The following is a 21,737-nucleotide window of genomic DNA, read 5'->3' as shown; positions in this document are numbered from 1 at the left end:
GTCTCATCCCAATCAGGCTTTCGCAGTACTTAGCAATAGCGCAATAAATGTGTTCTAAAGAAACAATATTAATTCAACAAAACAACCTTTGTAGCTAATCAAACTGCTCTGTTGCAGTAGGTGTCGGTTTTTGGTGTTGGCATTTTCCAGTCTGTCTATGGTGCTGTTTTATGGTGACATGGTGGCAAACATGACTTACAAATGTGTTAGGAAGAATGTTATAAACAATATTAGTTTTTAATAGTAACATGCTTAATAAAGTAATAGCAGCACAGCAATAGTGTTATAAGAACATGCTCACAAAACTAAGAAAGGTTTTATTAAGGTCAGTTTATTTTTTTTAAGCCAATTTTGATGTAGTCAATAAAGTTTGCAGTTCACCTCCTTTCAACTGTTGTTTTAGAGAGGATTCATTAGTTATTCTCATTTTTATGTTTTATGAAAAGGGCTTTGTAAGAAGCTTGTTGTCATTCAAATGCTACTGTACTAAACTGTTATTCCAAGAATGAACAGATCCTTAAACAAGTGTGACTGGGATGTGAATGCAAAGCATTACAATCACTGTTATCAACAAGAGACAGATGCATCACCTCAATGATTGCCAAGTACAGGAACTAGTAATCTCATCCCACCACACCATGCTAGACAGGATTGGTCACTGTGAAAAAGCCTCCATTTTGCAAGACTGGCAGCCATCTTGTATATCTAGTTCAGTGTGTTGTACAGTGTGCTTGGATATGTGGATAGGCACAAGTATGTGCCAGTGCGTCCAAGCTGGTAAAAACATATTTGACTATTCCAGCTCATCAAATATACTGTAATAAGGGTCCAATAACAAGCGGAGTAAAACTTGTGCGTTTTCACAGCTGCAGCCAAGGGGGTAGTGACTGACATTCTGAACCATCTCAACACTTGATTTGTGTGAAACCACTCCCCACACCCCTCCCCCTCTCTAAACAAATGCCTAGCCCTTAGGTGTTTCCTGGTTATAGCCAGCACATTCACTTATATATTAAAAATACAGTATGTTGGTATTTACACCAATGCAATGTGTGGTCAAGTGAGATTTGCATTAGTCAACTGTTTCTTGTGATGATTCATACAAGCTGTTGTTTGTTACATAAAACACATGCATAGTGTGCACACATATACACACACCAATGCATGCGTCTATCCAAGTGAGAACATGACGCAACTCTGATATTTCTATTGAAGTGAGTTTCTCAAGCCCTCAATCTGAATGGTGCAAATATCCCGTTATTTTCTTAAACAATCAATCCTCTAGCCACAGAACTGAGACTCATTCTTTCTTTATTTTTGTTACAACAAAAATTTTGACGCAAAGGCTTTTCCAGTTTGCATTAAACAAGCATGTAGACATAAAATCGACAGTCAGTTTCATATAACTCTCCACTAACTGGGCTTAGAAGGGGTCCTATTACCTGTAACACATTCACAGGAAGTTAATGGGGAAAAGTAAACAAGTGCTTTAGTCAAACTTATAGTGCTGTAGCAGGGTCATAAGTGAAGATGAAGAAGTGAAACAAAATGATCAAAACAAAAAGTGTTTTGTGAGTATAAAAGGCACTGCCTGCTCGAAACACATTTAGTTACAGCAGACAGCTGTTTTTTTGCTTTAAGGAGAGCAAATGTTTTGCTAAAATTTCTGTTACCAAAAGCAGCAACACATCTGTACTTGCAGTGCGTTACTTCCTGTTCCTGTGCATTTCAAAGAGAAGATTTGCAGGCCGACTGCAGACACTGTGAGCCTGGTCCTTAGTAACAGCCTCCCAATCACTTTACAAAACTGCTGTTAATCTACCGGCCAAAAATCTACACGTACCTGCTGAAGTCAAGGATACTAAATATTGTTTTAGCCTTACGGTAAAGCTTCTTGGTGTTTGTCTGACTGGAAGCAGTTTTCAAATGTCACATCTTACAGAAATTACAGAAATCTCAGGTGGGAGTTGCATGTGTGTTTTATGCGACTTTGTACCGGCCCGCTGTGCACACACACAGTCAGCAAGGCTCTGAAAGCAGCTAAAGCACTAGACCTGCCTGCTGCTCAGACAGATAGCAAACCACAACTCTGCAAAAGGCAATGGGGAGCCAGCTGGCAGCAGAGAAAGGAAGCTGTGCTGTATTAGGATTCCTGTATGACACGTGTGTGCAGAAGATGGAGTAGCTCCAGAACTCAAGGGCTTCATATTGGGGTTACATTTAGGTCTTTAAAAAGGCATTTTATTAAATCTGAATTGACCATAAACAAAAGAGTCCACACAGGGGTTTAGCATCTGGGATATAGTAGTAGTAAAAAAAAAAAAAAAACAGTAAGGATTTAGACTGAGTCTTTGTCATTGTCTTATGGAATTATTTGACAAGCTCTAAATATTTTAAAGGTTTAATTAGGGGAGTAGGGAATGTAGCTAATTGTGCTCTATGCTTTATCAATAATGTAATGCTTCATTATACTCATCTCTTATGCACCACACTGAAATGCACATTTAGAAGTAAAATGTACTTTTTTTAGGACCTTTTGGACCAACAGTATGCAGCATTGTAGCTACTTTATAGGGAAGAACAGAGGTTAAAAACCTCTTCCTTTGCTTGCCTTGCTTTCACATAGACCCTTATACTACCTCCCAAGGCCATGTAACCAGGGCAGTAGCGTTACTCCAGCACTTCACTTTCATTTCTTTACATACCCCTAACACAAAAGACAATGACAAAGATTCAGTCTAAATCCTTACTGTTTGTGTACTATTACTGTATCCTTCTGGGATATTAAATCACAGACGTTAACAAGGCAAGCTCTAGGATGGAGCGCCACATCTAGTTTCTAAAACTGGTACATTCACAGCAACTTTTTTAAAAGACCATGCGCTAGATTCTCAAAAGACATTAATACTCAAAACTCATGAACACCAGAAATAAACAAGGTGGATATCACATTTAGGGGCTTGTAAGAAGTCTTAAATAGTTTAAGTTTTATTTAATTGTGTCAGCAATGCTTTACAGTGTTGAACTAATCCCCCACCCCTACCGAACACTCATACACCCACTCATTCCAAACAGAGGACCTGAAAAACCAACAAAAAAGTGTCAGATACCAAAACAAAGCAGGTATGCAGTAGGAGCGCTTCGAGGTTGCGCTCAGGAAGCCCAGATCACGTTTGTTAACCTCATCTTACTGAATCTGAAAAAAGACATTAACTGTGTGTTTAATATACAAATACTGACTTCAATAAAACCTTAAAGAATATATATCCCACTGGATGTCACTTTTTCAACCCAAGGGACAATACTTTTCACTATAATGTAAATATAGGTTTTATTAAACCTGTGACATCACTGGTGATTATTGGGCTATGGCACAAAATTATTAAATCATCCCAATTGCCTAATGCATGGTCACATGATCAAACATTGTTACTGCTACAAAGTTACAAAGTGGCCAATAGTTACTCTAGCAGTCAATAGTCTAAGAACTATTGCCTGCTGATGTTACTCAATTGTTACTCAATCTACATCACAGGTTTATTATAACAAAAATTGACTAGAGTTTTTACCTTGTAGTGGAAAACTTTTGCCCTTGGCACGCAATTTTCAACTTCTTTTCCCCAACCCCTGGGGCTACAGTTTTACGGTTGTGAGTGGTAATAATGGGAATTTACCATGTTGGTTTCACTGGCCCCGATCAGCTTTGGTGAGGTAGTCCAAGGTTATTGCTAATTGGGGTCTGTGAAACCAACCAGTTTAGAAATCTATGACTGAACCACTTAAAACATCACAGGATTCACTCCAAAACGAGAACAAACAATACAGCCTCTCAAAGATTTCTGAACCCTTTTGGAGACTCAAACCACATTAAAATACTCAATTACACAAGTAGTAAAACTAGGCAGCACTTAGTAGTACCCTAATTGTAGTGAAATATACAGTGTTATGAGCATCACAACACAATGAACACCTGTTATGTCTGATACCAAACCAACAAATGAGGAACAGAAACCGGCAATTAGTACAGCTCCAAAAGTAGACAGCACGCCTAACAACCATAGTGAAGCAGAGCAACCCAACCTAGACATACACGTCTATATACATCATTCGGGCCTGGGTGAGCAAATCCACCACAGGACATGTTGCCTTCTCAACCACTGCAGCTCAACTGTGCTTCAAAAAGACACCATTCCCACTACCGTGCCCATGGGAAACAATGTTCTTTCTGTCAAACAACCAATACAAATCAATCACTGCAGGACACATCATAGTCCCAATTTAAAAACAAATCTAATATGCCATTACCCAACTGAAAATATTAGATTTCTTTTTACTCTTCAGCCTCTTCGACCTGTGTAAATTCCGTATTTTCAGTTGGGCCATGGCATATCCTCTATATATAAAACTCGCTTAAACAGGGAAAGTTATACTGGGGGAGCGTTATACTAAAATTATTTTTTCGGGCATGAATAAAACACAGTGTACATTACGGTACTGATTACATTTACTGAACACTACACCAAGCACCCTGTGTATGAAATAAAACAAAAAGAAAAAAGTACCGTAAAACTGAAATATTAAATGCAAAAGGAGTGCAGTCATATGCATTTCTATAAACAGAATACAACGGGTGGGAAATTAATGCTAAGTACAGACATGTGTATTGCCTACTCTCTTATTTTTAAATGTAAAATCTGTGTTGAGTCAATGATACTTTAATTGAAACAGTAAGCCTCAGAGCTGTCAATGGTGTTCATGTTACTGAAGCTGTGTTTTTACTGTTCTTTTCTAAGGACCCAAAGCAGTTTACACGTTACTTGATTAGTTGCATCACACTGTTAGATAATGCAAGCTCTGCTGTTTGCTTACTGCGTTGGATAACAGGGAGAGCATGGTGCTGCAAATCAAATACGGGAATGCAATACACAAAAAGTAAGCACATAGCCTTGTAAAACTGTAAAAAAAAATAAAAAATAAAAAATTAGGAGACATTAATTATGCACGTTATAGCCAAGGGCGCGATTAATCCGAGAGCGCTCTACTGAGGGAACATAATTAGGTTACTGTAGTTTATGCGTTTCAAAATAACACATAACATATTCACGATACGAATTCCGCAGAGCAAACTTTCACTTTAATCTGTTCCACTGTTCATTTTCCAGCACCAAAGGAATTTGTCAGGGGGATCATTTCTCCAAGCCATCACCACACAGACTACATGCAAAAAGTCCAGCCAAGATGTATTTTATATTTTTGACCTACTTGTCACTTGTCAACTATTGACACAGGTAGTTTGCAAACTTGCCTTTTATCTCTCTAGCCCCTCCCTGTATTAACAGCAAGCTCCCTATTAAAAAAGTATAGCCTTAACTACCAAATATATATATAACAATACACCAAACAGTTCACATAACAATACAAGTCAATAAATACACAACAATGAATAGGTCCTCATCCACATTGTCTGTCTTCAGTCATATTTACCTAATTTACACTTATATACCAGTGTGTGTGTGTGTGTGTGTGTGTCTATATATATATATATATATAGACACACACACACACACACACACACACGCACACGCACACACACACGCACATACTGTGCTCCTGAATTGTAATTGCATGCAAAATGTATAAATGAAATTAGGTGCACCAAAAAAAAAAAAAAAGTTGTAAATACAGCTGCATCAAAGGGTGATCCCAGGAGAACCAGGGAGAGGTGTTTGATTCCTCAATGCTGGAAAATGATTCTTGCAGTGTAAAATTCTGCTCTGAATAAACATTGTCAGATGGATGAATCAGAAATTCATACCTGAATAAAATGGATTTCGATTTTTTTTTCTTTTTGGTGAAACGTGAATTATAATTCATTTAAAAAAGTGTCCTATACTAGTGTGAACAAATATTAAACTTTGTATTCTGTAGCCATAACAGAGGTGAGCAAGGTAGGATCCCTAACGCTCAGCATTTACACAAAATTTAGAAATACTGAAAGAAACTGCTTATTTCTTTTCTCTTTTCTATTTTTGCCTACGTGACGAACTAGCCACACACACCTGTGAAAGCTTCATGTCCCGTTCGTGGATAATCAGCACACACACAGTCCTCTTAATGTGACTTAATGTAATCTAACTGATACCAGGACTGCAACCAGGATCCTGATAACTAACTGATCCCAGGACTGCATCCAGGACCCTAATAACTAACTGATCCCAGGACTGCATCCCGGATCCTGATAACTAACTGATCCCAGGGCTGCATCCCGGATCCTGATAACTAACTGATCCCAGGACTGCATCCCGGATCCTGATAACTAACTGATCCCAGGACTGCATCCCGGATCCTGATAACTAACTGATCCCAGGACTGCATCCCGGATCCTGATAACTAACTGATCCCAGGACTGCATCCCGGATCCTGATAACTAACTGATCCCAGGACTGCATCCCGGATCCTGATAACTAACTGATCCCAGGACTGCATCCCGGATCCTGATAACTAACTGATCCCAGGACTGCATCCAGGATCCTGATAACTAACTGATCACAGGACTGCATCCAGACAGAGCCCAGTGACTGATTCCAGACACCCAAAAGTGTCTCCTACCCTCTATCCTGAATCTGCCTCAACTTCCAAATGCATCCTGTTAAGTTTTTAATTTTTTTTAAGGATTTACACTATCACTTGTTCTGTATACCTGCTATGTTGCTGCTGCATTGTTTGCTTCAGGTAGATGAACACAGGCCAAATAAACTGAATCAGTGTTCAACCTTGTACAGGTATCAGCAAAACAACAAGTGGGCTGAACCCTGCTTCATGTCTCACCCTAGGCACAGTCCTTTATTAAACTTACAAAGTATATCTTTTTTAAATTAATTTATTTTCCCTTTAAAAAAAAACAAAAAAAACAGAAATGTACACCACCAAACATAAATCAAGAACGAAAAATAAAACCAAGCTATTTGCACTAAGCAGCACATTTTCAAAAATGTTAAATACCTAAAATACAAATTGCAACTTCTTTTTCTATTATTATTATTATTATTATTATATTATTATTATTATTATTATTATTATTATTATTCCAGATTTTGCAGTTCAACTGGTTTTGTCTTCCTGAAACATCAGTGATGCCTATGGCTGTATTGCACTATTGAAGCAGTCCAATGGGCAAGTCTGCCTGCTACGTGAATTTGGGAGCTGTCTGGCCTGCTGTCTCCCTCCCTGGGGTCCTGGTCCAGGTGGAGGGGGAGGGGAGAGGGGGGGCTGCACCTCCGTCTTGTGGCTAGGGGGCTGGAACCTGGAGCTGGCTGGATCCTAGGGAGGGAAGGGGGATGACGGTCGTTGGATGGGCAAAAACAGTAAAAACACAATCAAACCATCAACAGAGAGGGTTCAGTGTTCAACTCACAGCTTCCACCAGCTCAGAAAGAAGAATACACACATTCCACAAAATGCCTCTAACTCCTACTAGCCATGCACAAGCATTTTTACGTTGGTCTCACATGTGCAGTTTTGAAAGAAACAGTTTATCAAATATGTTAATTTAAAAACTTGATACCTGGTACTACACCAGGGCAAAGAAAGTTCGCAGTTTTGATCCTTGATTGTTATCCTTGCGTTTCCTAGGTCATTTCACTCCAGCAGTGTCCTCTGGGTCAAAGCATGTTACTGGTGGAAAGGATATCAGTCAACAGGGGAAGCAGCTGGTTGATTAACAACAAGAAAGGTGGCCCTGAAGGGATGGGGACATGATCAAGGAAGTGCAACACTACCTGAAAGCATAACTTGCAACACTGAGATTTCATTACCAAGTGTAGAACCAAATATCTTTTTTTTTAAAGTTGTTTACTCCAACATGCATTTCTTTCAAAACTGCACATTTGAGACCAGCAAAGCGAATGGAAGTGCATGAAGTAAGATTTCTGGAAATCAAACTGGCAAAGCAGACGCTAGCCCTGAATATGCACCGCTAAGCAATGCAGCAAAAAAGTGTGCCAACGTCTTAAAATTTTGATTTTATTTCACAGCTTCAAATCCCATTGTTTTGTCTGCTGTGCTTATTACAATGACTCCAATGTTGTGTATGATATTTTTCTGTGTCAAGGTGCTTTGACCTGACTTTAGCAGCTGCTCTTCAGTTCTAGTTGTCTGCCATTGACATATGTAACCCAGGCTAGATCAGCCATCATGTCTTTATAACTGAAAATGTGTGGCAGCAATATAAAAAAAAGATCCTTACAGACTCCTTCTGTTCACAGCACTCTAGCTCTTGCTTCTATAGAAGCAATCTGGGTTGTCTAGCCTAGCTTACATACTTTACTGGCACTTCTATAGCAGCAATATGGGTGGTCTAGCCTGTTTCACTGGTTCTTACTTCTGTAGTGGTACTTAGATGATCTAGTCTGGGTTACACACAGTATGTCTAGAAATGAGAAGCAGCACCTTAACACAGACTTTACCAAAAAAGTTGGGAAAGAAAACTCCACTTAGTGATTGCAAACACCATACGATAAGGTCATACTATACCAAGCATCAAAAGAAACTCACTATTATAACACATTTATTTTCGGGAAAAAAAAAAGGTGTCTAGGTGTCCAAATGACGGACATTGCCGAAATGTTTTTGGTTTCTTTTAAATCACTCGAGCATTCATCCATGACCATGACACGCTTCGGTGACTATGACTGGACCACATGCCAAATCACCTAATTAGTGAGACAGTTGATTGGACACTGGGTATGGAGTGATTTCAGCTGTTGAATTGCAAGCTTGAACAAAAGCAATAAAGAAAATCACAAGTCAAATAATGTTTTCGTTATTTCTTTTAGTGATGTTATTTTGGTTTTTGGGTACGACTGTGGAGGTGATTTCCACCAAGCACAGGGTTGAAATTTGCATCGATGTCAATTGGTTAATTAATAGAGCACTTGCACCACGCCTTCGATGCGTGGGTACCACACTGGTACGCTACCCCTCCGCAGGTTTGAGGCTGGACTCGGTAGCGGACTGTCTCAGCTCTTCCTGTGCTCACAACCAGAAATCTTCATGACAATTGTCGAGGTTCACTGCAGTTGGTCTTAGAAAAGTTTACATCTTGTTTTTTCGATAACATCGTGGTTATTTTTGCTTAGCCAAAGTAGGTGTATCTAAGCGATGGGTCGGCAGGTTGGAGGCTGGACTAGGGTAGCGTACTGTGGCTCTTCGTTTTGGGTGCTCACAACCAGAAATCTTCATGATGTCAATTGTTAATTAGAACAATAAAAAGTCACTGCACCTGCTCTAAAAAGTTTTTTGTTTTTCGATAAAATCGAATGAATTTTATCCAAATATAGGTGACAAGTTTCTTTTGATGCTCAAATATAAGTGATACCTTTCTTTTGATGTTCAGCGTATAAAACAATGTAATCTGAAGCTTGCCCTTTAAAACACAAGTATATAGTGAGTGAAACGTTTAACTGTGTTGCTATAGAACAGGGTAATGAAGGAAATAAGTTAACAACACCATGGAAACACATGTAAATGTCCCTATGCAAATGTAGGGTTAGCATGAAAAGGAATGCAATGGAATCTGTTAAATTAAACACTAAAATGTCCTCATGTGTAATTGGGGTGTTTTTTTTTTTTTTTCTGAAAGAGGTTTCTTTCTAAAAAAAGCTGGGCTCACATTTACAGGGTGACGGCACAATTATGTATCGCTGGCTGGCTGCCTGGAACATTAACCTTTAGTCCCAACAATAAAATTTGTAAAACCTTAACAAAGTTGTGAAGAGCTAATAATTGCGTTGATGATAAATATATATTAAGGGCATTCTGGCATGTGTAGTTTGGAACTAACAAAGGAAAACTAGAATTAATCTTTAAATGCTTGCCAGGCACTGCAAGTTTGCATTCCTTTTCCAAACCCTCAATTGTCTTACTGCTATACAGTAATGCAGAACAACTGCATGAAGATCTACTGTACAGAGTGTTGATTTTCTTTATTTAAAGCCCTGACAAAGCAAGGCTGGGAGATTAGGGCCCTGAAGAATATGACCTCCCCACTGAATTTCACATTTCACATGATTTAGCTCAAATTACACATTTTTAAAAATAAATGGAAAAGCGTAGTTAGTGGCGATTCAGAGAGTCCCTTGAGAGTGTGCAGCTGTTTATATGCAAATAAAATGTGCAAAGACTTCATCCAGGAAGCATGCACTCTGAAATAGACTAAAACCAAAGACTCTCATTGTTTTGCTTGTAGGGTAGTGCATATGGCCTTCAACAGCTATAGAGAACCTTAGCAAATGTGAATAAGAAGCAGGTGTAACAGTTGTATCTGTTCAGTTTTAAACGATTATGTGGCAAGCAGTGTGTGAATTCACAGCACTGGCTCCTCCTCATATGCTGGGTGAATTTTAATGATATGAGTAGCAAACGTTTTGTTAATCTGGTTAAACAGCAAGGGTGGGAACAGGGTATGAGTCACAATGAAAGCCGTGCTCCACATTGTCACAGCTTCTTCTGTGGCCAGCAGGGGTGCTGTTTTCTACCATTCAGCTGCTTTAATTCGCTGTGTGTTGGATTTCCATTTGCTTCAATTCTAGACTCTATTCCAGGAAGCTGTAAAGTGCTGATGGGCTTGGTGGAATTCTGCAAACATCTCAATAAGCCATTAAAGCGGCAGCCACGTTGCTCTTGTTGGGATAATAAAGATGTACAAGGCTTATTCGTCGTTCTGAGGTCAGCATGTGCTGCTGATTAACCTGTTACTGCACTAAGAACAGCCTTCTACACAGCGCAGAGACAAGCTAATCAGCTCGCACGGCGCCCCCTATGGGACACAGCAAAGAGCAGCACCTGCCAACTCCAGCAACTGAATTCCAGAGCTCTTCGGCTCTGTGACGAATACCTTTTCTCCACCAGCGTTATTTAGCCCCCCCCCCCCTCAAATTGATTAAAAGGGATTGTAAATGGGGACTGAAACGGGGACTCTACTATGGGTTACAGGGAGTTTGTACATTTAAGGACATTGCTGTTTGAATGATAACAGCATGGAAGCATGGTCTAAGGGAGGCAGTCTAAGGCAGTCCTGTGTTTCCCATGTAATGGGAACTAGGCAGCGTCTCTCTCCTCCTATTTCAAATGTGTTTGGGTTTCACAGTGCTTTAGAATACTACTGTAGTTCTGGTTTCTTTGTTTTCTGGTCATGAAACAGATCACTAAACTGTTTGTTTTTTTCAAGGAACAACTATTAAAACACAAAATAGTGCTACATTTAGAAATACTAAAAAGAACTTAATAAATTCAATGGCAAATGTTCGAATTAGAAGTCTTTCTCACTGCACTGAAGACATCGAAACAGTTTGTCATTGAATTTATTACGCTTCTTTGAATATTTCTAAATTCGAGGATCCTAAACTGAAAGTTAAATGTGAAGATTCTGGAATCTAACCCAAGGTCACGCTGGTATCTTAAAGGTAAATATAGGCTAGTGTGCAGTCTTTTAAATTGTTGTTTTGATGAAACAGTGCCACCAATTATCTCAATAACAATATTTGTGGGGTATTTCCCTGCCAACTGGACTGGGAATTGTGTCAGCCATGCAAAAACACTAATTCTGGTACTTACAGACCCAACAGTAAGATCTTTTAGGCACACTTGAGTGGGGACAATCTATATCACAAAATACTACAGTACTGTCCGGAAACTATTAAGCGTTCCGACGCTTCAGTTGTTACCTTTAAGTTAACTGACCACAGCGACAGTGTCCCAAACTGAACAAATGTTTTTGTTTAAGGCGACATTTTTTAAATATGTTTTTTGGTTTTATTTTAACCTGAATCACTTTGGATGCTTGTGTTTATGTTGGCATTTCAAGCGAGTTGGCATTTAAACTCCTGGTCATTTTTATCTGTGGCATCATGACTGCTCTGCAGGTACCAGAATTAACGTACAAGGTACCCCAATTAGCAGGGTAATACACAAGCATGTCAATAGAAACGTCTGTGAGGCAGCTGTTTTGCATAACCTGTTATAAAGCCATGTGTAGTGCCCTGTAGTGCAGTTTCACTATTGGTTGAAGGAACAAAAACAGCTGTAAATGGTACTTACCTTTCAGCTTTCCAGACTGGCTCCCTGCATGGTGCCAGAGGGTCTCCTGACCCCCCCTCCCTGACTCCCCCCATCCCCAGCTCCCAGGATCCTCTGTGGCTGCGCTAGGTGGTCACAATCAGACAGAGTTCAAGTGGGTTTTCTAGTGGTGAATCTTCTTTTAAACTTTTGTTACATTCCCGAAATCCATTATTGACAGTGAGGATCGGCAAGGCTATTATTTTTTCTCCTTCTTTCACAAATATCCAATTGAACAGATTTTATTTTGTTTCCTTGTGTTTTAACAAAAGTCTTTTTTTTTCTTCTTTTAATTTTCACACAGGCTGGTTGCTTTCTCTACCACAACATATTGTACAAATCAATCCACATTTTCAGGGTTTCAGTTTTTAAACATCATTTAACTCAAACTAAATGCATCAGGATGCTTCTGTATTAAATAAAATTACATTAAATTAATTAAATAAACTTGCTGCGGATCATCGTTCCTCAAAAGTGGCGTTCCATCCCTCTATTGCTTCCGCAGAGTCAAACAATAATAAAAAAAAGCTTAAGGCTCCAGAAAAAAAAAAAAAGCAGCAAAATTGTCCGAAAAAAATAGCATTCTATTCAGGAAAAAAAAAGCAGCAGCAGACTTTTTCAGAGTTTTTGTTTTCCATTTATTTTCTATCTGCATCTGGGGGAGCCCATGCTGTCGTTGGACAGAGGCTCATCAAAATCTTCATCGTCAAAGCCGTGAAACGTGGAGGTGTCGCTTTCCGAGGTGGCCCCAAACAAGTCCTCCGTGCCGCAGCCCGTCTTCCTCTCCTCAGTCCCTCGGCCACGGGCAGCTGACATGTATGATGAATATATCAGCACCGAGGTTTAGCAACACACAGCAATAGCTACTACAGCAGTCAACCTGGCTGATAGCTCACGGTGCACCTGACAGTCATGCTTGGTGCTGCAATAGCAGGAACGTAGATGACAGCAAGGATTGCAGAGCAGCATTCTCTAACTAACTAAAATACGATGGACTGTTTCAAACATAACATTTTAAACAATGTTTTCTTTTAAATCTTATATTTTTTAAATCGTATATATCTATATATATTATATATAGATATATATATTATATATATATATAATATATATATATAATATATATATATATAAGTTTTTTCCCCATTGAGATGATTATATTTAACTAACAGTTTATTTTTTAATATAACACAGTGCCACCAGATGGCCAAATATTGTAACTGCTATTTATGTTTTAAGAAAAACAAAAAACAGTGCCATTAAATTTTTTTTTTTCAATGAATGCTGCTAAATAAGAGAATCAGACAATATACGCTGTCCCTTTTCCCTCCCCAATCATGATACTGCAGATGGAAGAGACGCACACATCAAAAGACCTGTGTCCCTGAATCTTTGTAGTCATCAGTGTTTTGCCATAACAAACCAGTGAAATCTCTCTATAAACTGTCAGGCACACCCAGAAATGGTCAATGTGGCAGAAAGCACTAAAATGGGACACACATTAACATATAATAAACACAAGGCCCTTTATTTTCAGGTTTTAGAGATTTTACCAGCAAAAGATATAGCAATTTGGTCCAATCAAGCATGTTGCCCATGCTAGTTAAGGCTAACAAGTAAATAATGTTGTATTGGATTACATGTGCTAGCTCTATTTACATATATAATGAAGCAGTGCAATACAAGGCTGATCAGCCAGTCACTCTGATCTACAGTGCAGAGGACACCAGCTTGTATTGTACAACACCCTATAGAATGAACACATTTTGCTTCATAAAGTCGAATGAAACCTGCTGAATAATGTTATGTTAACATATTGAATTACAAACCACTTTGTAGTCCATATACAGTACTGACAAAAATGGAAAAAAATGTGATAATTTCCAAATCTAACATTAAATACTGTACTGCTTCCGGTAGACTTTTGCAATACCATTTTGTAGCTTCCATGCTGTTAAAATATCTAAAACCATGTTCATATAGCTTGTTTTTTATTAAATGTCTCAATCCTAAAATTCTAGGTGATTTTGGCCATAGCCAAAACAGTTGTGCAGCTTCGGATCTAGCCATAGATTAACTCGGAGTGTGCTTTGCCTGTATATTTTGATCCATCTGTGCTTCAGTAGTCCCATTAGAAAGTCAAACACTGAAGAGTGCTTTTGTTCAAGGTTTGTATTAACATTAACCTGTCTAACTCATGTCACAATGCAGCTCTGTAGAAGCAGTAGAAGCAAGTCGCTTTTCTCTGGATTTCTAAACTAGTCATTGCACTCAACCCTACCCGATTAGGTGCTGCCTGTGTTACAGCATGGTCTCACTCAGTCAGTCAGTCACTCAGTGAAGTCGCTAGTCACTGCTGTTCGTTATATCTAATGCACACATTCAGTAATGTGGCTGCTGCGCACTACGGGGTAACAGCCCAGGAACCTCCATAAGCAAAGGACATGCTCCCCATCATACAGAAATTAAAGAATGAAAAGGGGGTATACACACAGAACTGTAATATGCTAGTCCCTTCTGAATTGGAAACATTTTTTACCTTTTTCTTTTTAAACCCTAAGTAAAACCTATATTGCTTTCCAGTCCATCTGCCATTATAAAAGAGTCCTAACCCATGATATAAAATCTATATTCTTATTAACAATAGCAAGATGATCTTTTGTTTCTCTGCTTGATTTTCAAGACATGTACATTTTTTCCATTACAATGCAATACCTGTATGGCAGGTCACGCTGTCTGATCACTGGAGTGAACCTTTATCCACAGCACCAGAACTGATTAGCTACCAGGAAGCAACAGTATATATACATAGAAATTGAATCAAATAAATCAAACAGAGAACCAAGAGATATTTAACCCATTAATCAATTAATCAGATATAATTTTGCTGACGCTAAGAAGGGTTAACAAGTCTCAGGTCTTTATGTATTTGTCAGGTTTTTAAAAAGATTTAAACTAATTGTTGCTAGAGTAGATTTTGCTTTCTCCCCAGCAAGCTCCAAACCACATTAAGCGACAGGCTGCCTGGTGTGCGCCGAGACTCCGTATTCATTTGATTTTCATCATATCCTATTGTTGTTGAGAATTCAGGAGCAAAAAGGCTAATAAAATACCAAGCTTTCATTTCCATACCAAAACGAACACAAACACAAAAAGAATGATGATATTTGTTTAGGGATGAGTGATTTGCAAAACATTGAAATAAAATGTAAACTAAAAGAACAATGCGGTTCCATTTTCAATTCCCCCTGGTAAACACTGGTAAAGTGTTTCACAAAGAGAAAACATTATGAACAGCAGAAAGCATGATTTTCACAACATGACAGACAGCATCCTTCAGAATGGGTTGGGAATGGTTTTCCGCAGCAGCACTGCAACATGATAAATCACCCCTGTGTGCATGCTGGCACAACTACAGGCACAAACACACATGCAAATGCAAACTAGCAGGCAGATACATTAAATAAACAGATATGTTTGATAGTGAAATGGATCTAGTACATTCAGCTTGATTTCAGCTACTTGAATGCTGAAACAAGCATAACTGAAGCCATCAATAGAACTTTTTGATCAAGTTTTTTAAACTAAGAAAACAGTATTATCGGATTGAGACTCCGACTGTTACCCTGACACATCAAACGTCACTACTGTACCTTCAATAGTATTCATTGATAAAAATCCTAAAATCTAACCTTGTTAGTGGCTTCATCAAGTAGTTTTAAAAATTCTGATTGTGGCTCCATGAATGGGAACAATGCAGTGAAGCAGCGTGGCAGGGAGGGGATTGACAATGCAGGTGGCATTGTTTGTACTGTATTTTGCAGACATCAAGCTAAATGGACCACTTTAATTCAGTTGAGCTGTTTTCTGACGGAAATGGTTTACTGTACATCGGTTTGCAATGGCCCCTATGAATGTATTAGCAAAACCTCTGCAAAGAAAACTACTGACAAGCTGGTGAACGGTGTTTAGTGCTTGAAACCGTATCATTATACAAATCATACTGAACCTTCTCTAGGTGCAGTAGCAGAAGATATCCACCAGATGGTGTTTAGACAAAAACTGAGCTCTTTTAGAACCAGATTCGTGGATAAACATTTGCATTCCGGGTTTCTTCATTTCGTTCTTTTTGTTTTTCGTTCAATTTGTGTGTGTTGTTTTATGCCAAAATGGAACAGGTTCTTCACAATGGGGGTAACAATAACAGGGGGTGAGAATTAGCTAAACACAGCAAAGGGGAAAGTGAACTAACAATAACTAATTGTCTCTACTTTTCTTTATACACACACATCTGTTTCATTTGCTGTGGGATATTTTATTGCTCAGAACCTGAAACCCTCACCTGCTATTTTGCTATCTGAGTCAATAAAAAAAAAAAAAAACTGTGGACACTAGATTATTGTAGGGTCTTTACATAATAAAAAACAGTACATGTAATATTTATAACAGCGGTCTGATAGTGGGTGATCCAATTGTGAAATAACAAGCATTTGTATATGGTGCATTAGAAACAAAGGCAGACACTTTACCAGCACGTCTATGATATTTGTACAAGTACAGTGTGTCTCTATCACCTGCAGCTTTGAATCTAAATGCGGTTGTGACCTATATTAACATGTAGAAACGCCCTCTCTTCCTGCAGGCTCACAGCAGGTTAGTAGCTGGAGTGCAGTGTGAGGCGAGCAAGGAAACCACAGCGTCTCCCAGGGAACATGCTCTCTTGCACTCACGTGAGCTCTTGCTCTCGCATCTCAGTTCACAGTCCCCTGTGGAAACGGGTGCAGGCTTATCACATGCAGAGTGAGGTATGCAGGGTGTCAGCCAGGCCGCCAGTATACTACACTGCAAGCCCTACGGGGGATGGGGGACTGTGCATTTTATCTTTAGTAAACAACTGAGAGAAAATCAGAAACTAAACAGAAATAAATAAAAGCCACAAATAAATTAAATAAATGAATAAATAAATAAATTGGGGATGATGTATAACCTACAGCGATTTCACAAAAATACGCAACTATGGCGCTGTGTTTAAACAAACACACATTTAAGAAACAGCAAAACAAACTATAGACATTTTGTTTAAAGTTTTTACTCCAGTTGAATGTTTACAGGTCAGGTTTTGTAGGCAGAAGTCGTTTAAAAAAAAAAAAAAAAAAAAACACTTTCTTAATGTAGGTTCTAACAGTCCTTTTAGGAGCTGTAGTGTACTGACTGCTCAAAAACACTCAGAGGCGTAGCTGTGATTCCCCAGTCAAGGGAATACGGTTACTATTTTGAAGTGTGTAGGAGCAGTTCAACCATTTGCTTGTTAGTTTTATATCATTACAATTATTGTATTCATCTCTTGCCTTTGCACTTGTTTTTCATGTCAATTTACTTCACAATTGTCACCTTTTTCAAAATGTATTCAATTCCTTTTGCCCTCGGAGTAACGTAATCCACTGACTTCCCCAGCTTTCCTCTCTCTAAGGGGCTCTTGTCCTGACTCTGCACAAGTTCTGGCACTGTATTGATCAAACTGCGCTTCTATCGACTGTAGTTAAAACGATTCCCCATAAACACACTGAAAAGGAATATTCCTCATACTCCACAACACATTCCCTTTTCTAAACCAGAGTCCTTGTTTTACTTAGTAAATACATGGCAGGGAAAATATCTGATTTATATTGTTAATCGCAACCCGCATAGTCCAAAATACTCTACAATCTGAACCATGTTGTTGCATGCTGATAGCAGCTGCAGAATTGAAACTTCACTGTTCTAATTCTACCATAAATATGTAAAACATTTACAGCGGCCTCTGTTTTATTCAATCAGTTCTTACCCACCGTTGAGAAAATGTAAGGATCATAAAACAAAGGGTCTGGCTTCCACAAAGCCTACAGTGTTGTTTTATGAAACAGCACTATCTGCACCAGTGCAAGCAAGCACACCACCATTTTAACAACCCTAACAAAGTGTGTTTCCTCTGCTGGCCATACCGTCCTTGGCCAGCAGCGTCCGTTTTTTCTGGCCTGGTTTGCTATATCGTACCCGGGACGCCAGGGAGGCCTGTGTGGGAAAAGAAGCTGAAAGGGGAACAGAGCTACACGTTGCAAGCGATTTTTCACTTCTGCAATGGCTGTCGAGAAGAGTTTGGCCAAAAAAGATAATTGAGGCGGCATGTGGGAGAATAAAGAAATGGAAATTCTTTTAACACTCTGGACTCTAAAATCGTATGTAGAGCGAAAATAAAGATAGCGACGAACGTTCTTTCAATTGCAGCATCCACTGCTAGGACATTTTGTTTTTTTTCCCGACCGTAGTATTAATGGGGGTTTCCATAAAACAGCACAGTCCCACAAACCCCCACCTTTTGATGCAGGACAGCTTCCGAGCTTGGCCACGTTTGGAAAAGACAGGCTGGGGCTGCCTTCACGTCAGGGAATCAGGGCAGCACCCACATATCAGTACTACAGCTCACTATCACAAAGCTCTTATCATTGAGTTGAGATTCAAATCAGCAGGGTTTCCCTGATTATAGTACTGTATTTCCTTTCAAACAAAATAAGCACTAGTCGGAGTGTTGTGTATCTGGTGAATAATGCAGGTAAGACACAGTTTCCAGTTGTAACAAACAGCACTGTCTTACTAGTTCTAGAAAGAGATTTACAGAGCCCGTTTAATCAGGTCACAGTAATGTTTGAATGCAAAGCTGTCGTGTCAGTTTCAGTCCTGCGGGTCTAAATGAAAGAACATACAGAGCTTTTATGTTCCAGGTTTCTTTCAATGCTTCTTTTTGTAAGCAACTTACAATCCCTGAGACAAACGGCCGGCTTGCACACAACTCCACAAACGTGTGTGTACTAGTTATAGATAAATATTACAAATGCACAAATCTGAAGCAGGAACATAATCAACACTATTCTGAGCACAACAAAAAAAACCTTCTATCGCTGTCATATCAGTAATAATTATCACACTAGCCACACCTTGTACAAGGACTGAATAAGTACACAGTCGGTATCTTTACATGGCACATTAAATCTTGTTCAGATCCAATCAGATTCAGAAATGTGGTTATCTATAAAGCAGGAGACTGTACTGCACTAATCTAGTTTAATTGTACTGTTCAGATGTAGCTATACCCATGAGTTAAAAGCCTAAAAATGGAAAATAATTACTAGCACTGTCAACTCCAAATTCTCTGTTGGTTCTAACATTGTTACAATAAATATAGAAAAAGCCATCAGCAAGAACATATAATTAGTCTCCTCATAACAACAATCACCACAACAACCAAACAAAAAATGCAGAGGGAACACCACAGCCAGCATGTGGAAAACTGCTGAAATCTGATCCACTGAGTTAACAGAGAACACTAGAATTTGTCTATGCCACATGAATGTACCACTTGATTCATATTCCTGAATTTAAGGCTGAAAATCTATCTTAAACAGATTAAGCGTTTATCAGAAACACTATCAATGAAAAAAGCAGTTTTGTACTTGATTTAGTATTAACTAATTAGCCCTTTTTATTGAGCTTTTCTATTAACGTTTGCCAGGATGTCAGATCCACAGTATTCAATTACAGTGGTTTACAATGAATTTGATGCAGAAATGATTTGAAAAAAGAAGATCCCAATAAAACAGGACATGCTCGGTCTAACGTAATGCTATCCTGTTTAGGATTTGTATTTCCCGTTCAAACACTCAAACCATAACAGCCTTATGACCTACCCGGTGTCTTATCATCTTGGTATTTACATTCCTCCTGATTCGAATGCAGAACAGCTCAAAACTGCTCAGCTGGCTCTGATACTAATCAAAGGGCACTAAGAAACAGTGGCAAGCTGCCCCATGAGCCCTGCAGCCTGTAGAACAATACTGCTGCAGCCCTGGGAACACAAAGTACTTCACACTCGAGGGACAGCAGCAGACACTGCTGGAAAATATGACAATGTTGGCGCTCATAAGAATTACCATTAACTTGGTTTGCCTAAGAGATGCAAAAAAATAAAAAATGGTGTTTGCTGTATATTTCCACATATGTACAGTATGTATGCATGCATTAACGATCATCCAGAATAAAGCAAACCCATTCTACTGTTCTCTCCTTTGTTGTGTCAGGTAGAATTTTATTTTGCTCCAGAATTATCCTCTAGTGAAGTGCAAGACAGAAATCTTATCATCTTTTAAGAAATAAGAGAATAGCAGCAATATTCATCTTAAATTTGAAATCATTTTAAACATATCCCCACGCTGGTATTAAACGCTAAATATACTAGCAGTATAGAACCTTCCAGAATAAACACTCAAACTTCAGCAAGTTAGTTTGTAACTAATCACAGAGCCCTCCAATTGTCTAATCTCTAACCTAATCTAGTACCTTGATTATACAGCATGCCCTTTTTACTTGGTGTTTCTAGTGAAAACACCCAATGATTACATTATTTGTCCAACATTTATAGAAAGCGATTGTACATAAAAAAAAAAAATAGCTGTACTCTACACATACAGTACACTACAGCAGACACAATAAAAGCTTCACTATCAGAAACTTTCCAGAGGAGTGAAATTAATGTGTTTTAAATTAAAAGCTTGCTGAACATGAACATGCATTCACGAAGTGGGAAGTTTAGGAGGAGCTCTACTATGTCTGGTACTGTGAATGAATAGCGCCAAGAATAGCGCCATAGAACAGTGGGCTCTATATTTTTTGATTAAGGCTAATATTTGTGCTTTACCATGGTTAAACAGTGAACTGAAAATCGGAACAAGTTTAACGTTTAAGAGGTTCAGTTCTTCCTAAAGCCCCTGTGAGACTGCGGGAGGGAGGGAGTGAAGATGATGGACTCACCAGATCGCCCGCAATCAGAGCAGGAGACAAGCTGCTCCGCGTGGCCAGTCTTCCTGTTGGAGCCCGAATCCCCCAGGCAGAAATCACAGTAGTTATTGGGAATGATGGTCCCGTCTGGGCCCTTCTGAGCTGTGGGACAGACAGAGAGGGGTACTCTGTTATTGGACCCGGAGTCGAGACGGCCCAGTCTCTTGTGGAGCAATGCGGTCAGCCCCATAATCCAAACCATAAGAGACTGGGGTCAACTGAACATGTTAACGAATCATCGGAAGCTAGAAGCAATCTGCGCGCACCAGTTCATTCACAAATCAGTTCATGCAGATCCAAAAATCAAACTTGCTTAGTATCATTGGTGATAAATAGAAATGGCCAGCACACAAGAGAGTGTTACTTAACTCATTGCAGTTTGTACAGCAACGTTTAAAAAAGGGCTCACAAAAAACAGGGAAAAGGTGCTACCCTGCGACTATTTGAAATTGAGACCAATGTAGCACTGCATCCCTGTCTGCGAGATCTTTTTAAAACATTTTAATAAGTTCTGGAACTCCCTTGAGCGCAGCCTGTTTTTTCTACAGCCAGCTTATTATAAAATCACCCTTAGTTACACGCAGTGGTGTCGCTGGTTTTGTGGCGGGGCAGGTTGGCCTTGTGGTTATGAGGTGTTAGCCAACTTTTTTTTGTTGTTGTTCTGTTTCAGTATGATTTAAATCAGCTGTCAAATAATATCTAAAAGCATTGCAATTAGGGGATTTGGACTCTCAAACATGACAAAGCGTGAACAT

General features: G+C 39.1%; 1 protein-coding gene across 2 annotated transcripts in view; it reads right to left on the bottom strand.

The window, feature by feature from the left end:
• LOC121324171 (zinc finger protein DPF3-like) overlaps positions 1-21,737 on the bottom strand; it is a 69,118-nt gene that overhangs the window by 7,324 nt on the left and 40,057 nt on the right. Inside the window, exons 8-10 of one of the 2 annotated variants that reach the window (XR_005951226.1) lie at positions 20,956-21,084; positions 12,097-12,923; positions 1,295-7,320 (exon numbers count right to left, since the gene is read on the bottom strand). Coding sequence is in view for 1 of the 2 variants with exons in the window: in XM_041265716.1 (XP_041121650.1) it covers positions 20,956-21,084 (129 nt within the window). In the remaining variant the exon portion in view is untranslated. Of the gene's footprint in view, positions 1-1,294; positions 7,321-12,096; positions 12,924-20,955; positions 21,085-21,737 lie in introns of those variants that run through there. The other variant, XM_041265716.1, reaches the window with a different exon arrangement.

The sequence above is a fragment of the Polyodon spathula genome, chromosome 12 (assembly GCF_017654505.1).
Source record: "Polyodon spathula isolate WHYD16114869_AA chromosome 12, ASM1765450v1, whole genome shotgun sequence".
NCBI lineage: Eukaryota > Metazoa > Chordata > Actinopteri > Acipenseriformes > Polyodontidae > Polyodon > Polyodon spathula.
The sequence above is the reverse complement of the archived record's forward strand: the minus strand, read 5'-3'. Positions and strand labels throughout refer to the sequence as shown.